Genomic DNA, 26693 nt, shown 5'->3' with positions numbered 1-26693 from the left:
GAAGCCTGGGAAAGAAAATTGGTTTGCTTGTTCAGTTGATACCCTGCCTTTCCCTCTAAAGTGTCATTGGGAAATCGTTATGCTTCTCTCATCATTATTTCATGAATTTGTTCCAGTGAGACCTGTCCTATATAGAACATAGAACTAGCAATAGCACTTAGAATTATTTATTGCCCCTTAGTGTTCTACTTATTTACCACCCATAGTGTTTTACCACACTCTCTGGGTGATTTACAATGTCAGCATATTGTCCCCAACAATCTAGCTGCTTATTTTATTGACCTCAGAAGGATGGAAGGCTGAAACACCTTGGGCACCATCAGGTTCGAACTCTAGGTTATAGGCAGAGTTTGCTTGCAATACTGGGCCACCAGGAGTCATAGAGCTATTATTTTAAGGGATTTGGTAAGTACAATAAATGATATCTTCTTCCCATTATATAATTATAAACAAATCCATAAAACGCCATAGTCAGAAAACCTTAATTAAAATTACTAGAGATAATATGTTTATTTTAACCTTGATCAAATAAACCAACTTTATATATTTTTTAATTTTTTTCTAGCAATCTTGATCTTTAAATCTTTCAAAAAGTGTCATTTTTCTTTGTCCCGTCTAACAAAATACTTTAAAACTTTTAATAGGACTCTTTTGTAAATCCAATATAGGAAGGTTATTCAGGTCACTTTTCATTATTTGTCTATGACTTTTAATTATTAAAACATCAACCTATTCCATTTATATATTCAGTGCAGCATTTTCTTCCATTTCATTCTTTTGTAGCATGTCATTTTTAAATCCAGTTTAAGTCTGTATGAGTATTGTCCAGTAAACTTGTTCTTCTTCCATAAATCTATTATAGACAGATTAAACAATGTTACAACTAATTTCTGGGTCCATGTCCACAAATATCTCAATATATCCAATGTTAAAATATTTTGCTTTATTCTATATTATTAAGTCATTTAAGAGTTCTTCTCCTTTTGTTATCTTAATTCCTTTTGTGTCCCTTCACTTCACAGATGTCCAACATTCAAAGTTCCAGCCTATCATGTTTTTCAAAAAGTTCAAATCAATAACATTTTACCATAGGAAGGATTCTAGTAATTAATTTCAAAGTCTAATTTTAAATCCATCTGGCCCCTTAGTCCATTTTCAGTTTTCTAAAACCAATATCCAATTCTTTTGGTGTTTATTAAAAGTATATATTATTTTTAAATTCTTAAACTTGTATTTAAAACATTTTTGCTAACGATTGAAGGAAACTCATCCATTGCTACAGTTGTCCCAAAGATTCCTAATACTGAAAAATAGTTTACAAACAATTTCCAAAAGTGATTAGAAAAGGAATAACAGTTAAAAGAAACTTGGACATCTTCTAGTCCAAACCCGGCTAAAGCAGCAGGAAATCCTATACTATTTGAGACAAATGGTTGTCCAATCTCTTCTTAAATATCTCCAGTGTTGGAGCATCTACCACTTCTGGAGGCAAGTCATTCTATTTTGATTAATTTTAACTGTCAGGAAATTTCTCCTTAGTTCCAAGTTGGTTCTCTCCTTGATTAGTTTCTATCCATTGTTTCTTTTCCTGCCTTCAGGTGCTTTGGAGACCCTTAGGTTCACCCTTATTAACACTACAGGTAGCATTGCAACCTGCATGTCCTGGCCAGTTTATTGCTCCTGCCTAGTCAGAGTCCAGTTCTGAGAAAATCCAAGTAACTTTATCTGCTACATACCATTAATAGTCCTCACCATGGCCTGGAGGTGCATCTTTGATCTGTCTTCTCTAAACAGTCCACTCTAAACAGAGCTGTAGAGAAGGCAACAATGGTGGGAAAAATAATATTTTGCCAGTTTTATCTCCATGATATAGAACCAAATATGGGCTCTTTATCTGTTCATTTGGATTCATTCTTTGTATTCCTTTGTTAACTCTCCAATTGTTGCTTCTAATGTTTCATGTTCCGAAGGTGCACCCTAGGATCAATGCAGAGAAATAGACTACATAAAAGCAATCCAGACCAAGGCCTTGGTAATCCTCCTATTCTAGGTTGGGCTTTCTGTCAGGTTCTCAGGAAATATCCTAAGGTTTTGTTAGAACCCAACAGTCACTTGGGACTGACTAACCGAATAGGACCCAACTACCCATAGCACCGGCAAGCAAGAGAACAACCAGACAGTAATTTATCTTCAGCAATGGTAATATCCTCCAACATCAGATCACATGACAGCTGCCCTGAGATAAATGAAAGGTTTAAAATCAGTGCCCAGTATGCACAGGCCCTCTATTACTTGGGACAGAATGGTTGGCACAGAAATCATGAATCCTGTTCAACTGATTACATTCATTCTATTTGTTATATCTATTGTCAATAATTCTGCATATGGCCTTTGTTACTAGAAAACCTTAGGATACATTAAAAATACCAATTTTATAAACCATATGAACATTAAAAGAAACTTCAGAGAACCAGTTTGCAGACTTTATATTAAATTCTTCACAGTTCTTGGCAGGCCTATGAACTATACTTGGAGCATAATACTAGCAAGCTCATAATGTTGGTGCTATGAAAAGAATGAGCATTATCAAATAGTATGGATTTGAATAATTTCTCATAAAAGAGTAGTCTTGTTATGTCAGGTTCATGCACAACTTAAAAGCAGAACTATATTAATAGGCTCTCTGCAAAAGTCAAGCCTTAAATTGCAAACAAAGAGCTTCTGCTTGCAAGAATATTATATCATCAAAGCCTCCCACGAACATTCAGAAAATAAGCTGTACTTCTGTATGGCAATGAAGCAGCAAATTGAATTCTCATAATATGTTTTGAAAATGAGTCTTGTTATGTTTGATGAGGTGGAAAAGGTATTGAGTTCACTGGTTTATTCCAATACATTCAGTACACTTTAGTTGGCTGTTTGCCACAACTAATCTTTTTAATGGCAGTGTAGCTTGTAAACCCATTTGGTAGAGAGCTATGCATCTCAGTTTTAGAATATCACACCAAGTAGGGTGGTAAATAAGTTTCTCTTCAAGCATGAAAGCATTTGCTGTTTCAATCCCACAAATCTTATTTTAAAACGTTCACCTTGAAAGCCTAGATTTCTTTTCGATTTCTATTTCTAGCAACAACTAGAATACTTTTCCATATGTATTTAATCTTTATACTTTTATTGTTCTATTTTTCAAAATGTGCCACTCCCGATTATCCTTAGTTTTCATATACATTTGCTGTGTAAACACTTGCTAATATAAATAAGTAATATTCCTTAGCGTAAACCTCTATTTAATTTTTATTTATTTGAAATATTTAATTATTTTATTTTAAAAAATTAAATCCTCCTAAGATGTTATAAGTGATAATTAAAATTGTGACACTTTAAATAAAGCAGTTCCATTATAAAACCTAAAGCAACAGATTTTAAAATATAATCGAAGCATATAACTCAACTTGAAACCATCCACAAATGCATCTTTGCTTCCTGTGGTTAATTGATGATAGTCTAAACTTGAATTACCGTAGAATTGTTGGTCCTCTGGATGAAACCCACTGCATTCTTACCTTGATAAACAGTGTCATGCATTTGAAAGATATCTTACTTCAACATATATTTTAAAATAGAAGAAACACTCAATTATATTTTCAGGGGCAGAATGTGATGTTGCACAATTTTATTGACAAGATGATCAACAGATGTGTCTAGTCTTCCTCTGTACATCCATTTTTCCATTAGTCTACAGTATCCCTTGCTTTCCTACATTTTAGTTAAATGCCAGAGAAGTCATTATGAGGGACTACCTCGCAATACCCTTTTCCAAATTAGGTGGCAGTGACACCATGAAGGTTTCAGCATTATGGAAAGAGGAACAAGAGAAAACAATGCCAATGATAACACCCACTGCCATTTCCAACAATGAAGCTTAGAACAATCACTGAAAGAAATTCAAAGGTGATTTTTCAAGAATCTTAAAAAATGGGAAATTGACAGAAAAGACACCTTATCTGGTTCCATTCATGAAGATTCCACTTTTTAGTTCTTTATCCCAATAACAATCCCACTTTATCATAGGGTTACATTTTGAGAAATACTAGAAGCATAGTAGCAGCAAAATACATCCTCTCTTACTTAAGCCTTATTGAAAGTTTCTCAAACAGCAAAGGAGGCATCTGGTTTCTTAATACACTTTTTATATAATACCTACTTTGCTTGGGCAAAATATATAGTTATTGCTTAAGGCCAGAACTCTTGCCACCCAATGTCATCAAGAAAAATGTGTTTTATGATTACATTAACTATGGTATTATTATAGGAATTATGTAGATTAGTGTTTCTCAACCTTGGCAACTTGAAGATTTCTGGACTTCAACTCCCAGAATTCCCCAGCCAGCATTTGCTGGCTGGGGAATTCTGGGAGTTGAAGTCCAAATATTAAACTAGAACTCTGCTTGTATTTCTAATGTTAGAGAGTTTATAGGAATTGGCAACATGGTACCTACAAGAATATTAAGATTTAATAAAAAATTATTTGTGCCCAATGAAACAGATTTTGGCATGCTGCAGCTCTCAGACTGGTTTGGCTCTTTTTTAAATAGCCGAAAGCCTGCTTTAGCCCAGTCCAGTAGCCAAGCTGAACATGCCTTGTCAGCAGCAAGAACAACAAGATGACAAATGTCAACTGGGGCACCAGAGCATTGGTTGGCAGGAGTCCAAAAGGGCAAAGATGGAGGAGATGGATAGGAAGAGTTGAAGAAGCCCTGCAGTCAGAAGTGCATGCAAGCTGCAAATACTCTAATTTTGATCGTGTGACTATCATTGCAACAGCCATAACCTTAGGGACATTTGTAAGTCCCTTTGTTTAGTGCCATTGTAATTTCCAATGTCCTGAGCTAATGGTCCTAAGTTGAGGACTACCTTTAAGTTTCTTGTTCAATCTTTACTTATGCAATCCTCTCAAATTGTCTTATATCTTTGTTTAATATTTCAAGAACTAAATTAGCATCCTTGTCTTATCACTGTTTCATTCTCACAAGGTTTTGTTAGTTTTTCATTAATTATTATTTGTGTTCTCTGTTACATGTAAATCAGTCTTATCTATTTAATAAAATTATTTCAAAGTTCATATGTTTCAAAACTTTAAAACCTAGTTCAAATTATCAAAGGCCTTCTCTGCATCTAAGAAAATTAATGTAGCTTGTTTTTTCATTATGCTCCAAATATTCCAAAATTTCCCACACATTTGTAACCTTATCCCTTAATTGTCTTTTACATAAAAACCCACATTGATCTTCATAAATAAATTCTTGCAAAATTATTTTCAACCTCTCAGCCAAAACCATTGTAAAAAACTTCCATTCTTCATATTGGCAGATGGTTTCTTGTTAAAGTCAAACCTTGGCCCTCTTTAGATATTAATTGGAACAAAAGACCTGATCCACATGTGAAGGCTCAATTAAGCTGGTTTATTGCTAAATGCTTATTCATAGGAATCTTCTCCACTAATAGCACCTGATTAAAGTTAGATAAGAGGAGGCTAGGACTGAGTTTGCTGATGACCTATGTAGGGATTCTAGTGATCCCCCTTTTCACTCCACCCTCCATCCCTTCTCCTACATTAATCCTATCTTGACTTCTTTTCAGCTTCTGGCATCTTTAAAGTTATTTTAATTTCTTTTTACAGTCTTCTTTTACTTCTTTCTGAAAGAACTTATTTTCTTTTTACAACCAAACTCATTGATAATGGTCTGAAAAAGTCTTCGACAATATCTCTACTTCATGAACATTAGTAGCCTAATTCTTTAAAATTCAAATCATTTCTATTTTTTGAAAAATATCTGTGTCTTTCAGAAAAATTTATATATTCTTTCAAAATACCAATTTGTGTCTCCATATATTGATAAGTTCTGAATTAAATCAAATCACATCAAGTCAAAGAAAATTTTCTGCAATTTATCCTTTGTAATTCTAATATTTCTCTCAGAACTTCTCTTCTAATGGGAAAACCAGTCCATTCCAACACCAAATTTCATTAAAATGTCCATTAGTCTATCCATAATTTTGTAATAAAATGTTACTTTGTCCCTGTTTGAGGCATACATTCCAACTATCAGAACCTTAACCCCATGAAAATTATCTTTCAGATCAACATAGCAACCATATTAATCAGTCAGTTTAGGTTCTGGTATAGGTGGGGAGTGAATATACAAAACAACTTTTCATTAAACAAACCTATTGTTTGCTACGCGGGCATTTTTTGCCAGAAACTGGAAGTAAATGCTATTTCTGACAATAACATAAATTGTAATCCTGTGACCATGGATGCGACAAATGGCTAGCCAGTTGCCAAATGCCCAAAATTCAGTATTGTAACTACAGGGTGGGGTGACCATTAGAACTTTGTATACAGATCATAACTAATTTTTTTGGTGATCCGTCATAAGTTTGAACAGTCACAAAGCAATTGGTTGTAAGTCAAGAAATACTTACAATACAACTTGATTTAAATTGAGTAAAGACAAAATAATATACCGTAATAAAGATATTGATCCAAAACTAAAAGAATGTATTTTAAAATTGTATTAAAAATCATTTTTAATACAAAATAAAATTCAAGTAAAACAAAATCATGGTTTGATTAAATTCTATATGATCTGTTATTCTCCAAGAACCAGGAAGATGTCGTTTTAGATTTCAAATGCTTTTTCTTTGGTCTTTCTGCAATGCAATTTCCAGCCTTTTTTTCTTTTAAATAAATTTTAGTATTGATATAGCAGCTTAAAAGTGTGTCATATTTTCTATGTCTACTTCAATTTAAGTTGTTCTCGTAAGTTAAAAGCAGATAAAGCAAAATGCAAAATTTTATTAAATATGTTGGAAACTATTTTTGTGACATTGATAAAACTTTACCTTAACTTTTCTCCAAAAGGATTTTGAAAAATGTGCATTTAATTGTATATCTTGAAAACAAAGATGAGCAAAAATTTAAAAGAAATATAATAGGTCACAGTTAGTTGCTGTGTATGTGAATTCTGAATGATGCTACCTGAGATCATAGATTTACTTGCAGCCCCCAAACATCCTGCTTTGTGTGCATCCACCCCATCCACACACATATAATCTTTGTGACCCAACAGCTAAAACTCAGCAGTATTGTTTATTGATGATGGAAGTACATGAAATGGTAACATTAGAATTAATGCTTAAAAACTGGCTTAACATTAAAAAAAAAAAAACCTACCTGACTACCCCTAATAAAGAAAATTAGCACTTCTGCAGATAATGAATGAAGGAACTTGTGGAAGGCCCTCTTTGGCAAGCTTTGAGGGATTGAAAGTTGCTATAATTCAGCAAATGTTCACACTGTTAAAATTAACTTTCTGATGTTAAGCACTAGTTTCAAGTCCCTAGTCTCAAATCCATGATAAGAACCTCCCTCTAGTAACATGCTTGAGTGCACTTTTCTATAGAGGGGTAAGCAATACCGCCAGAAAGAAAGGAAAATGCATGGTATCCAATGGCCCAGATTCAGCAAGTACATCCTGTCTGGCATGTTAAGATACCCCTTTCTCTCTTGTATGGATTATATTGGTATGTTATATTTCCATAGCAACAGACCCTTTGTTTATATAAATAAGCCCAAATAGCAGTGAACATTAAAAGAGTTTAAGATTGGAAACTGAATAGTAAATACACTTGGAAACATTTGCATATTGGCTTGGTTTGGAAGGCTTATAAAGATGTCTTGCAATTAAAAGGATGTAAATTGCTAACAGATCATTTGTTTTCTCCCTCTTTCCCAGCTATCCATATAGTGAAGATTATAGCCAGGGAATGCAATATATGAACACTAGATGTCCAGCTTGGTGTGACAGAATCCTTATGTCACATTCTGCCAAAGAACTCGTTTTGAAGGTAAAAATTTCCTTGAAACTGTATATATATATGTGTGTTCTTATACAATTAGTTGTATTAGTTGTATAAACAATGGAAACGGAGAATTAAAAAAAAGAATATGTACCAAGGCAGCATAGCTCCATCATACACATCAAAAGCACGTCAACACAATACTTTTTACAGCCTTCCAAAAACAAGAACAAGATTTTCATATAATGAGTGCTGTGACCAAGAAAAGACAGTTCTGGGCTCCTTTTGAAATTAATCCCCTTTGCATCCTACTTTTTTTTACCAACTGAGTGCTCAAAATAACTAACAAATAAAAAGGTTTGACTCATTCCCTTAGCACAATATGTATAAACTAAGCCTATGAGGATGAAGTAGAAGTTCCTACTGATGAGAAAATAATGGCCTGCATGCTGATTAGTGGAAGCTGCTACAACTATATTTCTGTTGCAGATTGTGCAGTAGCTTTCAGTAAGCTTCTGAGTGAAATTCAAAGTGTTGGTTTTAACCTTTAAGGCATCATATGGCTGGACACCTAAATATCTTCTTGATCCCTTTCTTCAAGAGAATATGTTCATCCGTGGTGTGGAAATTTAGGATATTCAAATAGTTGTTAGGCAGTGCTTTTCTGTGGTGGCCCCCAACCTCTGCAACAGCTTGCTTTCAGAGGTTTGGATACACTGCCTTTACAGAAGCCTTAAAAACAGCTCTTCCACAAGGCATTAGGAAGCTCATAATGCAGTACAATAGCTTTTACATTGTGTTTTCTGCTGTTTGGCTGCCAATTTTAATATAATTGTCAACTACATCTTGGATGGAGAGAAGCAGATAGTCAAGTGAAAAATCTGGTTTAAAAAGTTATGGAACATCAAATTGTACTCTAAAGGTCTGATTGAAGAAAGCATTAACTCCAATCCTAGAAGTGAACATAGCACCATTTGATTTCAAATGCATATCTCAAATCCTAAGCATTTGGAAATAATAACGGAGGATCTTAATAACTAGAGAACAAATGAATGAAGTAATTGTGTGTTCAGGCCTGAACATCGTAAGCACCATATAGTGCAGGACACATTTGAGTGCAGCTCTGTGACAAAGAATCTAGTACACTGAAGATCAAGAAGTGGCAAGTATGACTTCTTGTCAAAATGAGTCATTAAGACACCAATTGCTATTTATTAAGTATGATTCATCCAAGACTTTTATAAGAAATGTACAGGCATCTGACGGGGGTAGCTGTATTTCTTTCCTTTTCCAACTTCACTTGTTACAGTCCCTATGATAACAAACACTTCATTTGATTAGGGGATTGTTCTTTTTTCAGTCTTAAACAAAACCAGGAATTCAAGCTTCTGTGTGTACCTGAAAACAGAGTTGATTTAAAGCACCTACTTTCAGAACTCCATTGTTTAGAAATGATCTTGAGTTATACTGTATATCATTTCTTGTATATAAATTCTGTTGAACTCTACATCAGCAGTTTCATGTAAATAATGTATCTATATTTTTCCAGATAGTCCTAACATTTATTCAAGTAATTAAAAACTGAACTGAACTTTCCCTTCCTGTTCTCCTTCACCTAATACTGTATATCTGTTACACTTACACATATACACATAGATATTTTTTTCTTTGCTGTAACCACATGGACATGCAATTATAGAATTCTGATGACCAACTCTTGCCTTTATCATGACAAATATGTTTTCTTATTCTATTTAAAATATTCCTATACAACCTTTAAATAAAAATATCAAGTAGATCTACAGATCTCCAAAATTAAATATTAATAAATCAATAATAAACAAGTCAAAAAAGTAAAGAGCACCATCCCAAAATGTTAAAGTAACTCTAGGCTCAGTTGGACCATAGAATTTACTGAAAGGAATATTGTTTAAATAAATAAATGTTTTCTGTATTTTTTATTTTAAAAGTTAGCAGTGACAAACATTGCTGAACAACTTTAGATGGCAAAGTGTTTTAAAACCAGGTAACATTTGGGGGGAAAGGTCACCATTTTTGGTCTTGCAGTGTTGGAACATTTGATACAGGTGAAGGCAGTTTGACCCATACAGGTAACCACTGCAACCGGTGTCTCAAAGCTGCTTTTTCAAAAGGCAACTGGATTTTCTTCGTTTTTCCTTGAAGACATTTCACTTTTCATCCAAGAAGTTGCTTGGGTGAGAAGCAAAACATCCTCAAGGAAAAACAAAAGAAAATCCAGTTGCCTTTTGAATAAGCAGTTTGGGGACTACCATGACTTGGAGATACTGCAGGTGATAGCGTTATAAGGAGTGCCACCTTACTTCACCAATATGCAGCTATATTCTGCACCAGCTGAATTTCTAATTCATTCATATTTGCATTGTATTTCTATCCTTCATTCTGAAAATTTAACAGCTCTCTTTTTACTGAAATATCTTTCTGTTTTTAATTTCTTCTTGCAGTAGTATTTAATATAGCACCAATATATGATTCAGATGCTGGAATGGTTCAGGATGTATCTGGAGCTGGCAATTTGGTCCAGGGCAGATCTGTTTCTATTGAGATAGCTGAAGTTTTTCTTTTCTGGGGAACTAAGGCACAGAATGGATTTTTTTTTTCTAGAACCATTGGGGCCAGATAAAAAATTATCTTAGATAATTTTCTCAGACCTCTACAGATAATCCTCAATTTATGACTGCAGTTTAACCCAGATTTCTGTTACTAAGAAAGACAGTTGAGTATTTTTCCCCATTTTACCACCTTTCTTTCACAGTTGCTAAGTGAATATCTATTGTTGTTAGTAGCAATGTTTGTTAAGTTAACCTGGCTCTCCCATTGACTCTGATTGTCAGAAGATCACAAAAGATGATTACTTGATCCCTGCAACCTTCCTAAATAAAAGTCAATTGCTTAGCATATGAATTTTGGTCACATGGACCATGGGGATGCTGCAATGGTTATAAGTAGGAAAACAGTCACAAGTCACTTTTTTCAGTGATGGTGTAACTTTACCATGAATTGCTGTAAGTTGAGGACTACTGTATTTGTACTGGTCAAAAGTTTCACTTGCTAAATTTCTCATATGTAGAGACTTCTACTATTAAAACCATACCATATGAATGCTGACTCTAAAATGTAATAGGGAAAGTCACTGTTCTCAATCTGAATTTCCCATTTTTAAATTGAGAAAAATTGGGGTCTGGTATTTATGAATAAAGAAGCTTTAAAGGAACCTCTGCTCACAGTCACCCATGCCCTTATCACCTCACGTCCCGACTATTACAATGCGCTCTACATGGGGCTATCCTTGAAAAGTGTTCAGAGACTACAGTTGGTCCAAAACACAGCTACACAAGCTGCTGTGGGTATATCTAGATACACCCACATTACATCAATGCTTTGCACGCTGCATTGGCTCCCAATTGGTCTCCGGACACAATTCAAGGTGTTGGTTATCACTTTTAAAGCCCTATATGACTTAGGACCAGATAATGTATGGGACTGCATTCTGCCACATACCTCCCAGTGGCCAGTCAGATCCACAGAGTTGGTCTTCTCACGGTTCCTTCGAAGAAAGAAAAAAAGAAAGATAGAAAGAAGGAAGGAAGGAAGGATGAAAGAAAGAAAGAAAGAAAGAAAGAAAGAAAGAAAGAAAGAAAGAACTTTGCTAGCTTTGAGAGGCTCCCTGGGAAGTAGTGAAAATAAGATTTCACAATAGCAACGTGAGCCCTGAAGTTTTGTTTGATATTTGTTTTCTGGGGAAGAGAGTTTTTATCTGAGCCCAAATTAGCAAGCAGCCATAACCATCAACTCCACACAGTGGGCTTTACAGATTGTATAGACATGGGCTGTAAACAGCTTTAGCACAGCCTCATTTATCATGCCATGGTCCGTTACCTCCCTAGCATGTTATTTTATGCTTGCTGAGCCCTAACACACCAAAGGTTGCCCGCTGTTTGGGAGTCACAGAACTGCCTGAGAGCATAGCGTAATGAATGCTCAGCTGAGTGGAATGTGTTTCTGTTCATGCGCTAGTGTAATTTGTTTATCTGTCTAAAGATTATGCACTTGAAAATCTACAATTTGATGCTGCCTTTGTAAATTATCAAGTCGTTTTTGATGAATGTATCTCCACTTCCGATAGCAGTGGCATTATGAGCTTGAAATATTAGAAAGTGTTCATGCATGCAATGCAGAAGGTTAAGGTTGTGTATTTGTGCGCGCACGCGCGGGTAGGTAGATAAAGATACAGATTTCTAGGCAAGCACGCTAGGAAACAAATGTGACCTTAAGCTTCCCTAATGCATTAAAAATAATTCAGTTTTAACTTTATAGTCTAAAATGTGGCTGTTTATATATAAAGTTCTTACCCAGTCAAACTTGACTTGATTATAGATGAGGGAAAGCTTGACCATTTTTCATTTGAAATAAATTAGGATAGTAAACCAATTGCAAGCACAGCTGTGCATGTATGTATGTATGAAAGAGCTGGGAAGAGACTATGGGTTTCAGATTTAATTATCTTCCAGTTTAACCAGCCTGAGAAATTGCGAGGCGGTCTCCCTCTTAAGCCATTGCTTTAGCAAGGTCATTATGCTGGATAAACAAAGCAGACGTTGGAGTGGTCGATGCAGTAGCAAAAGCTGTCTCAATGTAATTATTTGTTTGAAGGGAAGAAGGGAATAAAATGCCAATGCCGGACAGAAATAAAACTGGATAGTTTTAATAATGTTCGGCTGCTGTTCATTTTAAGATAAATACATGTATATAAACATTTAAAAATCTACTAAAGTCAATGGCACAATTGTCCTTGATGTTACTGTTTTCACTCTTTGAAGCTTGGAGTTGTGTTAACATCTAATTGAAAGTCAGACCCACAGAAATCAAAACTGAATTCCAAATAACTTTATTTAGAAATAGGTCTCGATGAGAAAAGTCTGACTCTACACACACACACACATATATACATCACTCCTTTTCCCCTGCTTCTATGTTATTTCCATTTTGTTTATCAATAGAGATTTAACTAAGGTTACATTTAAATTTAACCAAGATTCATATCTATTCTGGCAAAAAGTTTAGACTGGAAGCATAAATCAATTTTATGAATGTCCTAATAAATTAAGACCATTTGTTAGTTTGTTTATTTGTTTGTTTGTTTGTTTGTTCATTTATTTATTTCTTTATTGACATTTCTACACCATCCATATCACCTAACTTGCTGCATTCGTGTCAGAAGCTTCCTGGTTAAAAGCATTAGCTGGTGACATGTCTCTTGCCCTGGGGGACCCCCAGTTGGGGGCTCCTCTCATGTCCTCGGCCTGAGCTGGGACCCATGAAAGGATCTCGCTGCATGGCAGCTCTCAGGTTTTGAACACTGCTCCTATCTCCTCTATCTAAGTGACTATTTTACTAATGAATGGATAATTGGGAGCTTAAAAATCTAAAATTGACAAGTGTTTCAGATAAAGACAACAGGCTTGAAAACACTTTAAATGAGTGGTTCTGCAGACTGGCAGTGGTGGCAGTGACGGGAAAGGGGGAGGGTTTCATGCATGCGCCACTTGCACACATGCAGCTTCAAGCACACACTTGTCACTTGCTTGGCCCAATTCCTGGGCATGTGCAAAAAAACATGCCGAAACTCGGGCGCATCTGCATCTCCATGCGCGATTCTGCTACCTGCCCTGGTGCTGTAGCAAAATTGCACTGGACTCCACTAGCACTCAGAGCCATGGGGTGAGCGCACGCCACCATTCCACCTTAGCAGGCAAAACTCTGGATCCAGCCGTAGATGACCGTATCAATTTAAATATTATGTTAAAATTTATCTATTCAGTAGGATTTTCTACTACACCAACAAGATGAGAATGGAAGAGAATTCAGTTTATTGTGTATGAAGTTTCATCCTTCATTCACATACTGAACAGAGTCATTTGGATTAAGATTCAGGCTTATTTATTTTAATCAATTGGCCAGTAAAGATCTCATAAGATAATTGACTAATAGCTTTGATCTTTTGACAGTGTTTTACAGAGTATATGTATTAATGAGTGCATCCTCAGAGACCTGAGCATTTCCAATTAAGCTTTCAGTGTTGTTAATTTTAACAGTTTTAAGTCCTGCGATTTTTAAAACTCACAATGAAATAACATAGAAATGGGCTGTGAGCCGCTCCAGGTCCTTGGAGAGGGGTGGCATACAAGTCTAATAAATTGAATTGAATTAAATTCTGACTGGATGCTCCAATAATGTTTGCTTACCTTTGAGAAAGCATGCAATGCAGGAAGAGTTGCTGAAATCCCCAGTTCTATGCCTTCTCATTGTCTGTATTTGCTGACTTAAGTCAAATACAGATAAGTAGAAATTGTTTGCAGTGCAGTAACAGAATTGAAGGTACTGTATTTAAGTCTGTGCTTTGTAGACTTTGGAAAAAATGAGTGCATTGAGAAACTTCTTTGAATGTAGCAAGCTGCTTGGTTTCGTTTTGGAATGTGGGAGTCTATCATTTTTAACATTAGCAATCAAAAGTTATGTGTACCTCTTTAGAAGTAAATATCATTCAGTTCTATAGTCAAATTTCCAGAATTCTAGTTAAAATATGACCCACCCTCTTAAGTTGTTATATGGTTGTAAATTACGGTAATATGCAGACCCAGATCTTGAAAGCAAACTGTTTTTGATATCTATATCAGTTGTTCTCAACCTGGGGGGTCAGGACTCCTTTGGGGGATCAAATGACTGTTTCACAGTGGTCGCCTAAGACCATGGAAAAAGACAAATTTCCCATGGTGTTAGGAACTAAAGCTTCTATTCTGGCACCTTGGAACATATCTTTACAATCTGACCAATCAGGCGTTTGCATTGGGGGTGTCCATCTGACCTTCCTGACAATCATCTTAAAGCTCTGTTGGGAGAATTGACACCAGACTTATGGTTGGGGGTCACCACAACGTGAGGAACTGTACTAAGGGGTCACGGCATTAGAAAGGTTGAGAACCCCTGATCTATAGCTAAAGTAATATTTAAGTCCAATAATAGTATCAGAGTATTGCATTCTAATGATGCTATTAATTTTAATTACCCTTATTTGCAAACATATATGTATGGTAAATAATTTAAAAAAGTATTTTTCAGTTAATTTAGTTTACTGATTTATGTAACTATGTTTCGGAATCCTGGGCAAATGCTTTCCACGATAGAATTCTTTATATTATAGATCAGGAAATATCAATACTGACTAGAAGCTTCTTTTATGTTTTCACTCAGTCTGAAAATGATGAGCGGCAAGTGGTTTATGACCATATAGGACCAAATGTCTGCATGGGGGACCACAAGGTAATCTTATCTATTTCTATTATGGACATCTTGGTGCATGTATGGCAGTTCGGGTAGGGTGGGCAGCTGCAGATAAATTGGATCTGGAAAGACGCTTGCAGTAACTGGAATACTGGTTATTCTGGCAGAACATGGACCTAATGCAACAAGGAGGAGTGAGCATTAGCATTTAGTATTTAGATTTATATACTGCTGCACGGTGATTTATAGCCCTCTCTAAGTGGTTTATAGAGAGTAAGCATATTGCCCTCAACAATCTGGGTCCTCATTTTATCCACCTTGGAAGGTTAGAAGGCTGAGTCAACCTACTAAGGTTCGATCTGCAAACTGCTGTCTGCCAGTGATCAGCAGAAGTAGCTTGCAGTACTGCACTTTAACCAGTGCACTACCGAGCAAGATTCTCAGAAGGCCTTGGTGCAGTTGCCCATCCTTACTCATAAGTTACCTGCAGACACATTTATTTTTATAAGAATTCATCTGCATTAACTATTCACATAGCTTTTATGAAAAAATACAGGTAATATTGTCCTAACTATGCAAACAACTTTTTTATTTTATTTTTTTGAAAATAGGAGGGGGATGACGACACATTATAGCTACGCTATGGCTTTTTTATTGTTGTTGTTAATACAGTATTAGAAACTAATTCATGGAATTTTACAGACAGTGAAAATTTTGTAGAAGACCCAAGGATCTCTTCCTCCCTTTTTTCTTCTATTAAACATTCATTCATGTGAAATACAAGTTCTAGACTGCCATTTGATCAGAACTGTCACTGTGGAAGCAGTCTAGGGCTGTCGTAAAGAGCGTACCCTCATATAAAACCCAGGGAACAAATTAGGACTTATTTGAGGATATATTTCAGTACGATCTTGAAGGAATCCATAGGATGAAAGAAGAGTACTGAGATAAAAAGACTGTTTTATGGAACAGACTAGAGAGATAAAGTTGGAAAGGGTGAAAGAAGAGGGTGAAGGAACATGATTAAAAACAGCGGACTGGAAACTATTCAACCAGATCTGAAAAGCATCTACATGTATTTGAAAGAGAATCCTAGGTAGGTAAGGCTAGACTAGGAAGGCAGAGAACAGAATCCCCAAAGAAGGCAGCGGTAAACCACGAGGTCACCAATAAGTGGTCCTTAATTCAAAGGAAGACTTCCATTATTTTAAAATCCTGGTTTAAACTAATAACAGAATGAGGTCTCCTCTGGAGAAGTTAATCAGTCTGGGAATTTCTTTCCTTCACCTCCAAGGTTGAAGGCAAACCAGAACTGGATGCAGACTCAGTAATGTCTAGAGCAGTGATGGCAACCTATGGCACAGATGCCACAGGTGGCACGTGTAGCCATATCTGCTGGCACGCGAGCTGCTCCCCTAGCTCAGCTCCAAAGTGCATGTGTGTGCCGGCCAACTGATTTTTAGCTTGCACAAAGCCTCCGATTTTGGCTTCTAGAGAGTCTCCAGGAGGAAGGGGGAGGGCATTTTTACCCTCCCCTGGCTCTAGGGAAGCCCTTGGAGTCTGGGAAGGGCAAAACACGAGCCTACTGGGCCCACCAGAAGTTGGAGAACAGGCCATTTTCACCCTCCAGAGGGTCTTGGGGGGGGCCTGTTTCGCCAACCCCAGGCATTGAATTATGGATGTGGGCACTCGCACAAGTGCGATGGTGCGCACACACGCTCTTTCAGCACACAAGGCAAAAAAGGTTTGCCATCACTGGTCTAGAGCAGTGTTTCCCAACCTTGGCAACTTGAAGATATCTGGACTTCAACTCCCAGAATTCCCCAGCCAGCATTTGCTGGCTGGGGAATTCTGTGAGTTGAAGTCCAAATACCTTCAAGTTGCTAAGGTTGGGAAACACTGCTCTAGAGTGAACCCACTGTAATCCTTGATTTCAGAGGGTCTGAGCTGCAGCCCCTTCCCCTGAATCCTGACCCCACTAAGCATGGCTGCAGACCCCAACTCCCTCCCGTGGTCCAGCTTGGGGGGAGAGCCATCTCTTTGGAAGCATTCAAGTGTGCAGCCGATGGCAGTGTTACCTTTTAACTTCCTTCCTTTTCCTCCACAGCCTGTGTTCCTGTCCTTTCGAATAGCCGCTGGGGCAGGTAAACCTATTGCCAATATGCACAAGTGTTGTGTCGTGCAGTGACGTGGTGGTAAATATCACGTTAGATTTTTTCTTATCTGCTCTTTCCTCTCTCCCTTCCCTCCCTTTTTGACGGTCTGGTTTTCCATTCAGTGCTGCCTCTTCCCTCTTTCTCAGCCACCCCTCTTTGTGTGGGGCTTGTTTGCTTTCCTTCTTGGCTTTCGTTTTTTTTTTCTTTGAAATCTTTTTGGTTTTGAAAAGAAAGCAATAGCTCTTCATCAATTCTACAACAGGAAAAAGATGCCTCCGACATGAGAAGATATTTCGGGAAAGTTCATTATAGCGAGGAGGAAGAGGAGGAGGAGGAAGCTTCAAACTCCCGCCCATCGCTTAAATCGTGACAGCTCTAGCCATCCATCCGAGTCCTGCGTGCCCTGTTCTTCTTTTATTATTACTGTTCTTGTTATTTTAGGCTGTTTATGCTCCACTCGCTTATTTCTGGCGTGGACACAAGTCCCCCCCCCAAAAAAAACCTCTTATACCTCACTGTCTTGTATATTCTCGTGTCATCAAAAGTGGACTTTTTATTTTTATATGGCAATGCCTCTAAGATGCTACAGTCTGGTTGCCAAAACATACCTTAAAAAAATTCCTCTTATTAGAAAAATCCTCATTTTGGCATCTTGGATTTCACTGTGAGGTTTGTGTTTTTAGTTGGTCAATGTGGAATGAGTGTGTGTCTACGTGTGTGTGTGTGTATATATATATATATGTAGACACATTTCCACATTAAGACCATTTTTATCACCCTTGCCTAGCTTAAAGCCAGGTTGGGATTTTATATATTGCCTTGTATAGAAGTCCTGCTGTGTTATTGTTGTTGTTTGATCCTGTGATGTTTGGGGGTGGGAAAGAGGATCCAAGTTCGTTTTGTGTTTTTTTTGTTTTGTTTTGTTTCCTTGTCCCTTTTATAACTTGTTTTCTCATGTTATTTACTATACTGCCATGTTCCATGGTTTCCGAATCACACAACAGCAGCTGCTTTCTATACGTGTATATATTTATATATATATTGTATGTGAGTGTGTATAGAAACATATATATATACACAGATAGAGAAATAATTTATAATTACAAAGGGTCTGTCTTTCCTGATACAAATCAGACTTGGCCAACAAGCCCCAAACAACACCCAGGAAATTCTGCCACCTGGTTATTCAACTGGGAGGATTCAACTTGCTCAACCGAGTAAAAGGGAGGCAGAGTGGGAAGGAGGCCACTGGGATGCTTTCACACACACCCTTCTGAAACACTTTCTTGTGCGTGGGAAGCTTTCCAAGGAGACACAGAGATGTCAGCCCCATCCCCATGGCTCTGAGTGCTAGTGGAGTCCAGGGCAATTTTGCTACTGCATCTGGGCAGGGAGCAAAATCACGCATTTCTCTTTCTCTTTCTCCTTTCATCTTTTCCTTTCTCCCAATCTATCTTCCTTCTTCCTTTCTCTATATTTCTCTCTCTCTCTCCATCTCTCCCTCTCTGTCTTTTTCTCTTCCCCCTCTCTGTCTCCCTTTCATTCTCTCTCTCCTTCCATCTCTCCCTCTCCCAATCTATCTCTCCTTTCTTTCTTTCTTTCTCTTTCTCTCTCTCCCTCCATCTCTCCTTCCCTCCTCTGTCTATCCCCCTCTGTCTCCTTTCCTCCCATTCGATCTTTCTCCCTGTCTCCCAATCTATCTTTCTCTCCCTTTCTCTCTCTTTCACTCTCTCTGTCTCCCTTCCATTCTTTCTCTCTGTCTCCCTCCATCTCTTCGTCTCTGTCTCACCTGCGTCTCCGCGGGGCCATTTCACTGCCCAGGTGCAGTAGCAGAACTACGCTGGACTCCGCCAGCACTCAGAGCCACGGGGGCGAGCACACGTCACCTTAGCAGCCCACCTCTGCGTGGGTGGGGGCTTCTCCCGTGGGAGGTGCGTCGAGGGCGTTCCGAAGTCCAGGGCTGCAATCGCCCAGCTCAGCCAGAGCAGCTCAGGTGCCGAACGAAGCGCAGGCGTGAAGAGCAGATCGGGGGGGTGGCGGAAGGGGGGGGAGACACCAGTCTCTCGTCGGGGATCGCTTGTTGATTCGGATTAGAGGAGGATCGGGCAAGCCGGAGCTTCGTGGAGAGCCCCCCCCCTTCCGTGACACAGCATTAAAAGGCGATTAGCGAGCCTGTCGAAGTCCAACACACTATTGGAGAGCACGATCGATTTCATCGAGAGAACACTACCGAGCTCAGGGAAACGGGCGGGGGGGAGTCGGAAGATGCCTTTGGGGAGGAACAACTCCAGCTTTGCGGTGGGTGGGAAAGGGGGAGGAGAAGGAGGGAGAACGAGAGGGGAGGGGAAGAAGGCTCCCAAGGGGAGGGGGAGCCATCGGACGCTGGGGGGAAGGACGCACGGAGCCGTCCAAGACTCGGAGGGTGGGTGCGTGTGGCGGGTTCGCTGTGAAACGAGCGTTCTGGTTCTCAAGCAATAAAAAAAAGTGATCATGATTCAATAGGCGTCTGGCTTTTTTTCTGCGCGTCCCTTGCCTTTTTTCTCGGTTTGAACGGAAAAAAAATAGCGATTGGGGAAAAGGACGTAGAAGCCTTCGTTTGAAACTAGTGGTTCCCAACGCCCCACGAGGGGGGGGGGATTTGATTTTTTAATGGGGGCAATTGGAGCCTTCCTTAAACCAAGTTCGTGGCCTTTTAAAGGCTCCCCCTGCATGTGTAGATGTCACTTTTGGAATAGTAAAGATTGTATGTCATGGGGGGGCATCGGGATTTTAGAGATGCTTGGGTGGGGCATGGCTCAAAAAAAAAGGTTTGGGGGGACCACTTTTAAACCCTTCTCTCCCCACCTTTCCCTATGCACCGATAAGAGAAATGTTGCAAGAGTTCAAGACCCAAATTCAACTGGGTGGCCAGTGGCAATAGCGCAGAGGTCTTCAAACTTGGCAACTCTTAAGACTTGTGGACTTCAATTCCCAAAATTCTCCAGCCAGCTATGATGGCTGGAGAATTCTGCGAGTTGAAGTCCACAAGTCTTAAAGTTGCCAAGTTTGAAGACCTCTGCACTAATCCAAGGAAACCAGCTTCCTATAAGATCGCGTGGGTGGTTTTTAAAGGCGATGCGTGCCCCCCCCTTTTTTTTTTACACAATCCACAAACTGATCAGCGTTACCCGGTAGTCTGGCTGGGATGAAAAAATATCCAGCTGTTTTATTCCCAAAGCTGAAGTTGACGATTGCCCCCATGTTCTTCCTGCCAGGCAGCCTCAACAGAACCTCGCTTTCAGCGGGTTGCCTTTGCGTTAAGAGTTCGTCCAGACCTTAACCCCGATCTGAACGAAAGCAGGGCCCAATTTAATTATTTATCTCAAGGTTGTCCACCGGGGGAGAAGGACTACAGCCCTAAAAGTCTTCACCCTGCGGATTTCCCATTGAAGCTAGAGAAAAATTAAGAAAGGCTCATATTAACTCCCCTATATGGATTACCAGCGGTACCTTCACACAATATGCTGATTAGCTCAAGTTTAGCAAACTTTAGCATGTGTGAATCCTCTGCTGGGTCTTTACCAGATTTTGTGTGTCAAACTTTCAACGCAAAACTAACGAGGAAATCTCGTTCTGCCTTTTTTATTCTGCTGTGGGCTGGCTTCGTGTAGTTACTGAAGGCGAATGAAAGCCGCTGAACGACAGGAAGCCAACGAGGACTTGCAGGCTGTGATAGAAGAAAACACGTTGAAGCCAAACAGCTTCGGGAATATAATAAGCGAGTCAGATCACTTTAGACCGCCGGAGCAGGCTGACACACACACACACACACACACCAAGTTATACCGAAACGCCCTTTTCCATGATCTTAGATGCGCTGCTTCTTTTATCTCTGGTTCCCCCTGCAAGGAGAGTCCTGTTTAAATCTGTTTATAGCCATTGAATTGGTCACCGGCCAGTTCAATTGGTCAACAACGAATGCCACCCAGCATAGCGTGGAGGAAACATCAGTGAAGTCGATGGGATAAGTGCACAAATGCCGTCTTCATTATCCGGGACCAAGGAGAAGTTGCTGCTTCAATTGATTAAGAATGTTTTACCTTTTAACTTGCACTCAATTTCATTTCTCCCCCCCCCTTTCTCTTTCCCCTCCCTCCCTCCTCCCTTCCTTTCTTCTCTACAAATTGTCTCTAAGAACCAAAACCAGAGAAAAGGGGGAAGGGGAGAGGACCTACATAACCCTCAGTGACCTCCCTGCTAATCTGACACTCCGACTATTACACCAGATTCCGTAATTGCGCACTGATGGCCCTGCAAGTTTCTTTTCTGGAGTCCACCAAGAATTTGTTTTGATGGAACTCATTATCTTACAGGAGAACACAGAACACTAGTGAACAATCTCCGGCAAACGTGGGAGTTCAGCTTATACAGTACTTATTATGCCTTATATTCAGCGCCTAAAGCGAACTCGAAAAATTAACTCGGCGTCCAGCCCACTTTCCCTTGAGTTGCATGTGGGAGCTATTGCCTAGAATTAGAATGCATCCCGGGCGGAAGAGAAAGCCGTAGCAAAACGTGTCTTGTAAATAGGCGCCTATCTTATTGTAATTTATAACCCCGTGCCATGCAGTTTATATGCCGCCCCGAGTTTGCGGAGAGGGGCGGCATATAAATCCAATAAATCTAATCTAATCTAATCTAATCAGTTCCCAAAGTTTGCATTGGATTGAAAGGGCAGGTCTGGCGGACATTTCACCCAAAGGAAGCCTAGGGCTTGATGCTCACTCTAATTGCACCGATATAAAATTGCCAACCGCATTTGTCGCACTAGGTTGGGCGAATTGCGCTTTCGGTCTTTCAGAAGAGGAGAACCTGGGCCCCGAGTGTCCTGGAATTGACAGCCCCTTCGGCTACCAAGTATGAGCGAAGGGGCAAACGCTTTATGCCCAACCGCCTTTAGATCCCGAAATTAGCCCTCACGTGTGATAGAATAGGGTTAGAAAAGAATAGAATTCTTTATTGGTTGCACATACAAGGAATTTGTCTTTGGTGCATTTTCTCTCAGTGTAGATAAAAGAAAAAGATACATTTGTCAAGAATCATGATGCTTGTCATAGGGGTCAAATAAGCAATGAGGAAATAATATTAATAAAAATCTTAAGGATGCAAGCAACAAGTTACAGTTATACAGTCATAAGTAGGAGGAAATGGGTGATAGGAATGATGAGAAAAAACTAGTAGTAATAGTAGTGCACACTTAGTAAATACTTTGACAGTGTTGATGGAATTATTTGTTTATCAGAGTGATGGCCTGCGGGGAAAAACTGTTCTTGTGTCTCGTTGTCTTGGTGTGCAGTGCTCAGTAGCGACGTTTGAGGGTAGGAGTTGAAACAGTTTATGTCCAGGATGCGAGGGGTCAGTAAATATTTTCACAGCCCTCTTTTTGATTCGTGCAGTATACAGGTCCTCAATGGAAGGCAGGTTGGCTGCAATTGTTTTTTCTGCAGTGTGGGTTAATTAATATCTTGGTGAGCCCAAGTACGCTGCTCAAAAAAATAAAGGGGACACTGAAACAACACTATATAATTCCAAGTAAATCAAACTTCTGTGAAATCAAACTGTCCACTTAGGAAGCAACACTGGTTGACAATCAATTTCACATGCTGTTGTGCACGTCCAATTTTGTACAGAACAAAGTATTCAATGAGAATATTTCATTCATTCAGATCTAGGATGTGCTATTTGAGTGTTCCCTTTAATTTTTTGAGCAGTTTAGTTGAGAGTGAAAGGGATTTTCCTTCCAAGTCGGTTTTTGGGAAGAAGCAGTCGCACTTTCTGCCAAAAGGAAAGCGATTAAGTACGACCATCGTTGTGAAGGGGAGAGCCATCAAAACCTCTCTCTCGGATTCTAGTCGGGGAATAAACCAAACTGGCTCCCAGCCCTTTGGGAAACGCGGAAAAAATAAAAGCTAACGATAAGATGCCGACGGACAACGACGACTTAATGAGGACTACTAACTTGCCGTTTATCAAGGCAAACCAGGCCAAAGGCCGGATCTGTCCAGGTTTCAAAAGGTGCCGAGTGTGGATTTGTGCGGCCGGACTCTGACTTGCTGGTGATCCGAATTAACCCAGCGACGGGACGCGGCTGGCTTAAAAATCATGCGTTTAATTTTAGCTTGTGTGTATCTTACACGGGTGTTCGGGGTTAAGGTCAAAACAGTTCAGATCGGGGGTCACCATTAGGACCTCAGGGACCACCAAATTCATATTTTTAAATCCCGTGGGTCACTAAAATGATTTTTTTAAAAAAAGATAAAATAGTATTTAGTGCAGAGGTCTTCAAACTTAGTAACTTTGAGACTTGTGGGCCTCAATTTCCAGAATTCTCCAGCCAGCTATTCTGGAAGTTGATTAATTCTGGAAGTTGACGTCCACAAGTCTTAAATGTTGCCAAGTTTGCAAAGTCTCTTAAAGTTCCCCGGTTTAGCGCAATATAAAAATACAAATCATTTTTCTGCGGACCACCAAAATGTTCTCCCCTCCAGTTGGTAACCACTGGTTAAAGATTATCCCCGCTGCATCCCGCTGTTTTTAAGAGCTTTGCTCACGCCGTCACGACCGTCTTTTTTGTTTTTTGTTTTAACCATGCTGTAAAGCCATCCATTGATTTAGCGATAATCGTTACATGCGAGTCGGGCCATTACGGCCTATGACACAAGATCTTGGCTAAAAGCGACCGCACCATTGGCTTAACAGGGGTCTCTGAACCCAGGCACGGATTGCCTTATTAGAGAAGCAAAACTCCCGCCCGTCCGCCTTTTTCAATGCTTTGCTCGGGAGGTCCCCTGTTTAAGGGAAGATGGGCCTCTCCTGGTACCTCTCCTTGGGATGAATGGCCTGAGCCCGAGGAAGGCGCCCCCGGGCTGGCAAGGGAGGAATGGGAGGGGAGCGTGTGAGCACCGCTCTTCGCTAAAGCTAGGGCCGAGCGAGCCAATGTTGCAAAAATCCAAAGTCCCATCAATGAGAGATTATACAGAAGCAGCCTGCCCGCCCCGCGCAGCTCCCAGCATCAACAGCGAAGTGACCGGTAAAGAGGGGAGTTGTCAGTCCAACAGCCCCGACAGACGAGGGGATCCCCAAACACCCAAAACTTTAACCTTAGACTTCTACAATCGACCTCTCCCCCGTTTTTAAGAGGTCTGTAAGGGGCGTGCATAAGTGCACCATTGTGCCTACCGTCCCTGTCCTACTATCCTATTGTCCTCTTTTATCCCTAATTTTTACTTATGGTTTTTTTTTAAAAATTCTTTTATGTACACTGAGAGCAGATGCACCAAAGACAAATTCTTTGTGTGTCCAATCATACCTGGCCAATAAAGGATTCTATTCTATTCTATTCTATTCCATGTTTTTACAAACTACTACTATCCTATACGTGTTTGACAAATAAATAAAATAAATAAATAACATAAATAGGCACCCGCGCCGTTTCAGCTGATGTGAACACGGGCCAAGCCACTCATCGACCCTGCGTCTTCGGGGAATGACTGCCGCTGGAGATTTGGTGCCGAGGACGGGGAGTGGCTGATCCTTGGTGCAAGTAGTCCCAAAGGTGCTTTTTTCAAGAGGCAACTGGACTTTCTGGGTTTTTTTCCCCTTTGAAGTCGTTTCGCTTCTCATCCTGGAAGCTTAAGAGCCGGGGTGGCGCAGTGGTCGGAGTGCAGAACTGCAGGCTGCTTCAGCTAACTGCTAGCTGTAGTTCAGCAGTTCAAATCTCACCACCGGCTCGAAGTTGACTTAGCCTTCCAGCCTTTCGAGGTGGTTAAGATTGTTATCAAGATTGTTGGGAGGCCATAGGCTGATTCTGCAAACCGTTTAGAGAGGGCTGTAAAAGCACTGTGAAGTGCTATATAAGTCTACTGTATATGCTAATGCTAAGCTTCGGGGGGGGGGTCACCTTTAGGACGACCATGATCTGGATGACTGCGATTCTCCATCGAGACTTTGCACAACTGGGTTTGCATCTCAGGCCCTGCTCGACTTCTGCAAAGAGGTCTGTCCAGATGCTTCCCGCCCTCATTTGCTGCTTGCCAGGTCTTCCTTCTTCCCCGCCCGCCCACCCCTATAAGCCCCCCCCCGCCCCGGAGTCTTAGGAGAGGGGCGGCATACTAGTCCAATCACCCAATCAATCAATCAATCAATCATCGCTGTCCTAGCTCGGAGTTATTTGAGCGAGAGGAGGCAGCTGGGTATCTGATTCCCTCCCTTCCGTCCCGCGTAAGTCCAGGCAGGAGCGGGGGATGGACCAGAATATCTCCGGGACCGCCTTCTGCCACATGAATCCCAGCGACCAGTTAGGTCCCACAGAGTTGGCCTTCTCCGGGTCCCGTCAACTAATTCTTTCTGGAATAGAGAGGGTTAAAAGCACCGCTGACCCTTAAGGCTGCCTGGCCAGCCTTACTCATCGGGAGGTGAGTAAGGGAGATAAGTAAGAGTACTCTCGGCTCCTTTCCTTTTGCACCTTTCCACTCAGGAAGCAGCTTGGGGTGAAGTCTTGGGTCTGCCCGCACCTCTATTGGCCTACTGTGCTGCTTCCCGGGTGTGTTGGGCTTCATCTCCCTGGGATGAAGGAAAGCTAGCTGAGAGTTCCAGGAGCTGTAGCCTAACACAGCAGAAATACTCAAAGGTTGGAGTACATCTACATTGCCTTACCCATAGTAATAGCGTTTAGGCTTATATACCGCTTCACAGTGCTTTACATCCAGGGGGTGGGCTACTGCCTGGAGGGGGGGATGCAGTGGGGTAGTGAAAATGGAGCTCCACCCCAGAGCACCCAATTTGCACTGAAAGATGTTGAAAGAAAATGCAGGGCGTCCTGCATAAGCCACAGCCACAGTGTGGTAGTAAAAATTTTGGTAGCCCTTCACTGTTTAAAACCCTCTCTAAGTGGTTTATGGAGAGTAAGCATATTGCCCCCAACAATCTGGGTCCTTATTTTACTCATCTCAGAAGGATGGAAGGCTGAGTCAACCTTGAGCCTACTGAGGTTCCATCTGTCAAACTGCTGGTCAGCAGAAGTAGCTTGCAGTACTGCACTCTAACCACTGCACCACCGAGGCTCCAAAACCATGCCAGGTTGTTGCCCTTCCATCTTCCTCTGCAGTGGCTAAAATCCAAGTTAGTAGGTCTGGCCAAGGTGCCCCTGACCAAAGGGGTAATCTTATTGCTGGAGGACAAAACCCCCACATATTCCCCAAGAGGTTTCCTTTGCCTCTGAGGTTCAGATTCGCTCCAGTTCACCATCAAGAGTGCCAGACCCCACATCCCCAGGCCTTAAGAAAAGTGCTTAGCCCAGAGACGCCCATTTTCTCC

The 26693-nt window shown here is 40.2% G+C and overlaps 1 protein-coding gene across 1 annotated transcript in view; it reads left to right on the top strand.

Moving 5' to 3' along the window:
* Nucleotides 1-19838, top strand: part of INPP5A (inositol polyphosphate-5-phosphatase A) — a 246936-nt gene extending 227098 nt beyond the window's left edge. The window contains exons 12-15 of the mRNA XM_070752446.1: nucleotides 7800-7911; nucleotides 15154-15222; nucleotides 17291-17378; nucleotides 17602-19838. Of these exons, the coding sequence (XP_070608547.1) occupies nucleotides 7800-7911; nucleotides 15154-15222; nucleotides 17291-17371 (262 nt within the window). The 3' untranslated portion in view covers nucleotides 17372-17378; nucleotides 17602-19838. The remainder of the gene's footprint in view (nucleotides 1-7799; nucleotides 7912-15153; nucleotides 15223-17290; nucleotides 17379-17601) is intronic.
* The last annotated feature ends 6855 nt before the right edge of the window (nucleotides 19839-26693 follow it).

The sequence above is a fragment of the Erythrolamprus reginae genome, chromosome 5 (assembly GCF_031021105.1).
Source record: "Erythrolamprus reginae isolate rEryReg1 chromosome 5, rEryReg1.hap1, whole genome shotgun sequence".
Taxonomy (NCBI): Eukaryota; Metazoa; Chordata; class Lepidosauria; order Squamata; family Dipsadidae; genus Erythrolamprus; species Erythrolamprus reginae.
This window is presented reverse-complemented; position numbering and strand designations above follow the sequence as displayed.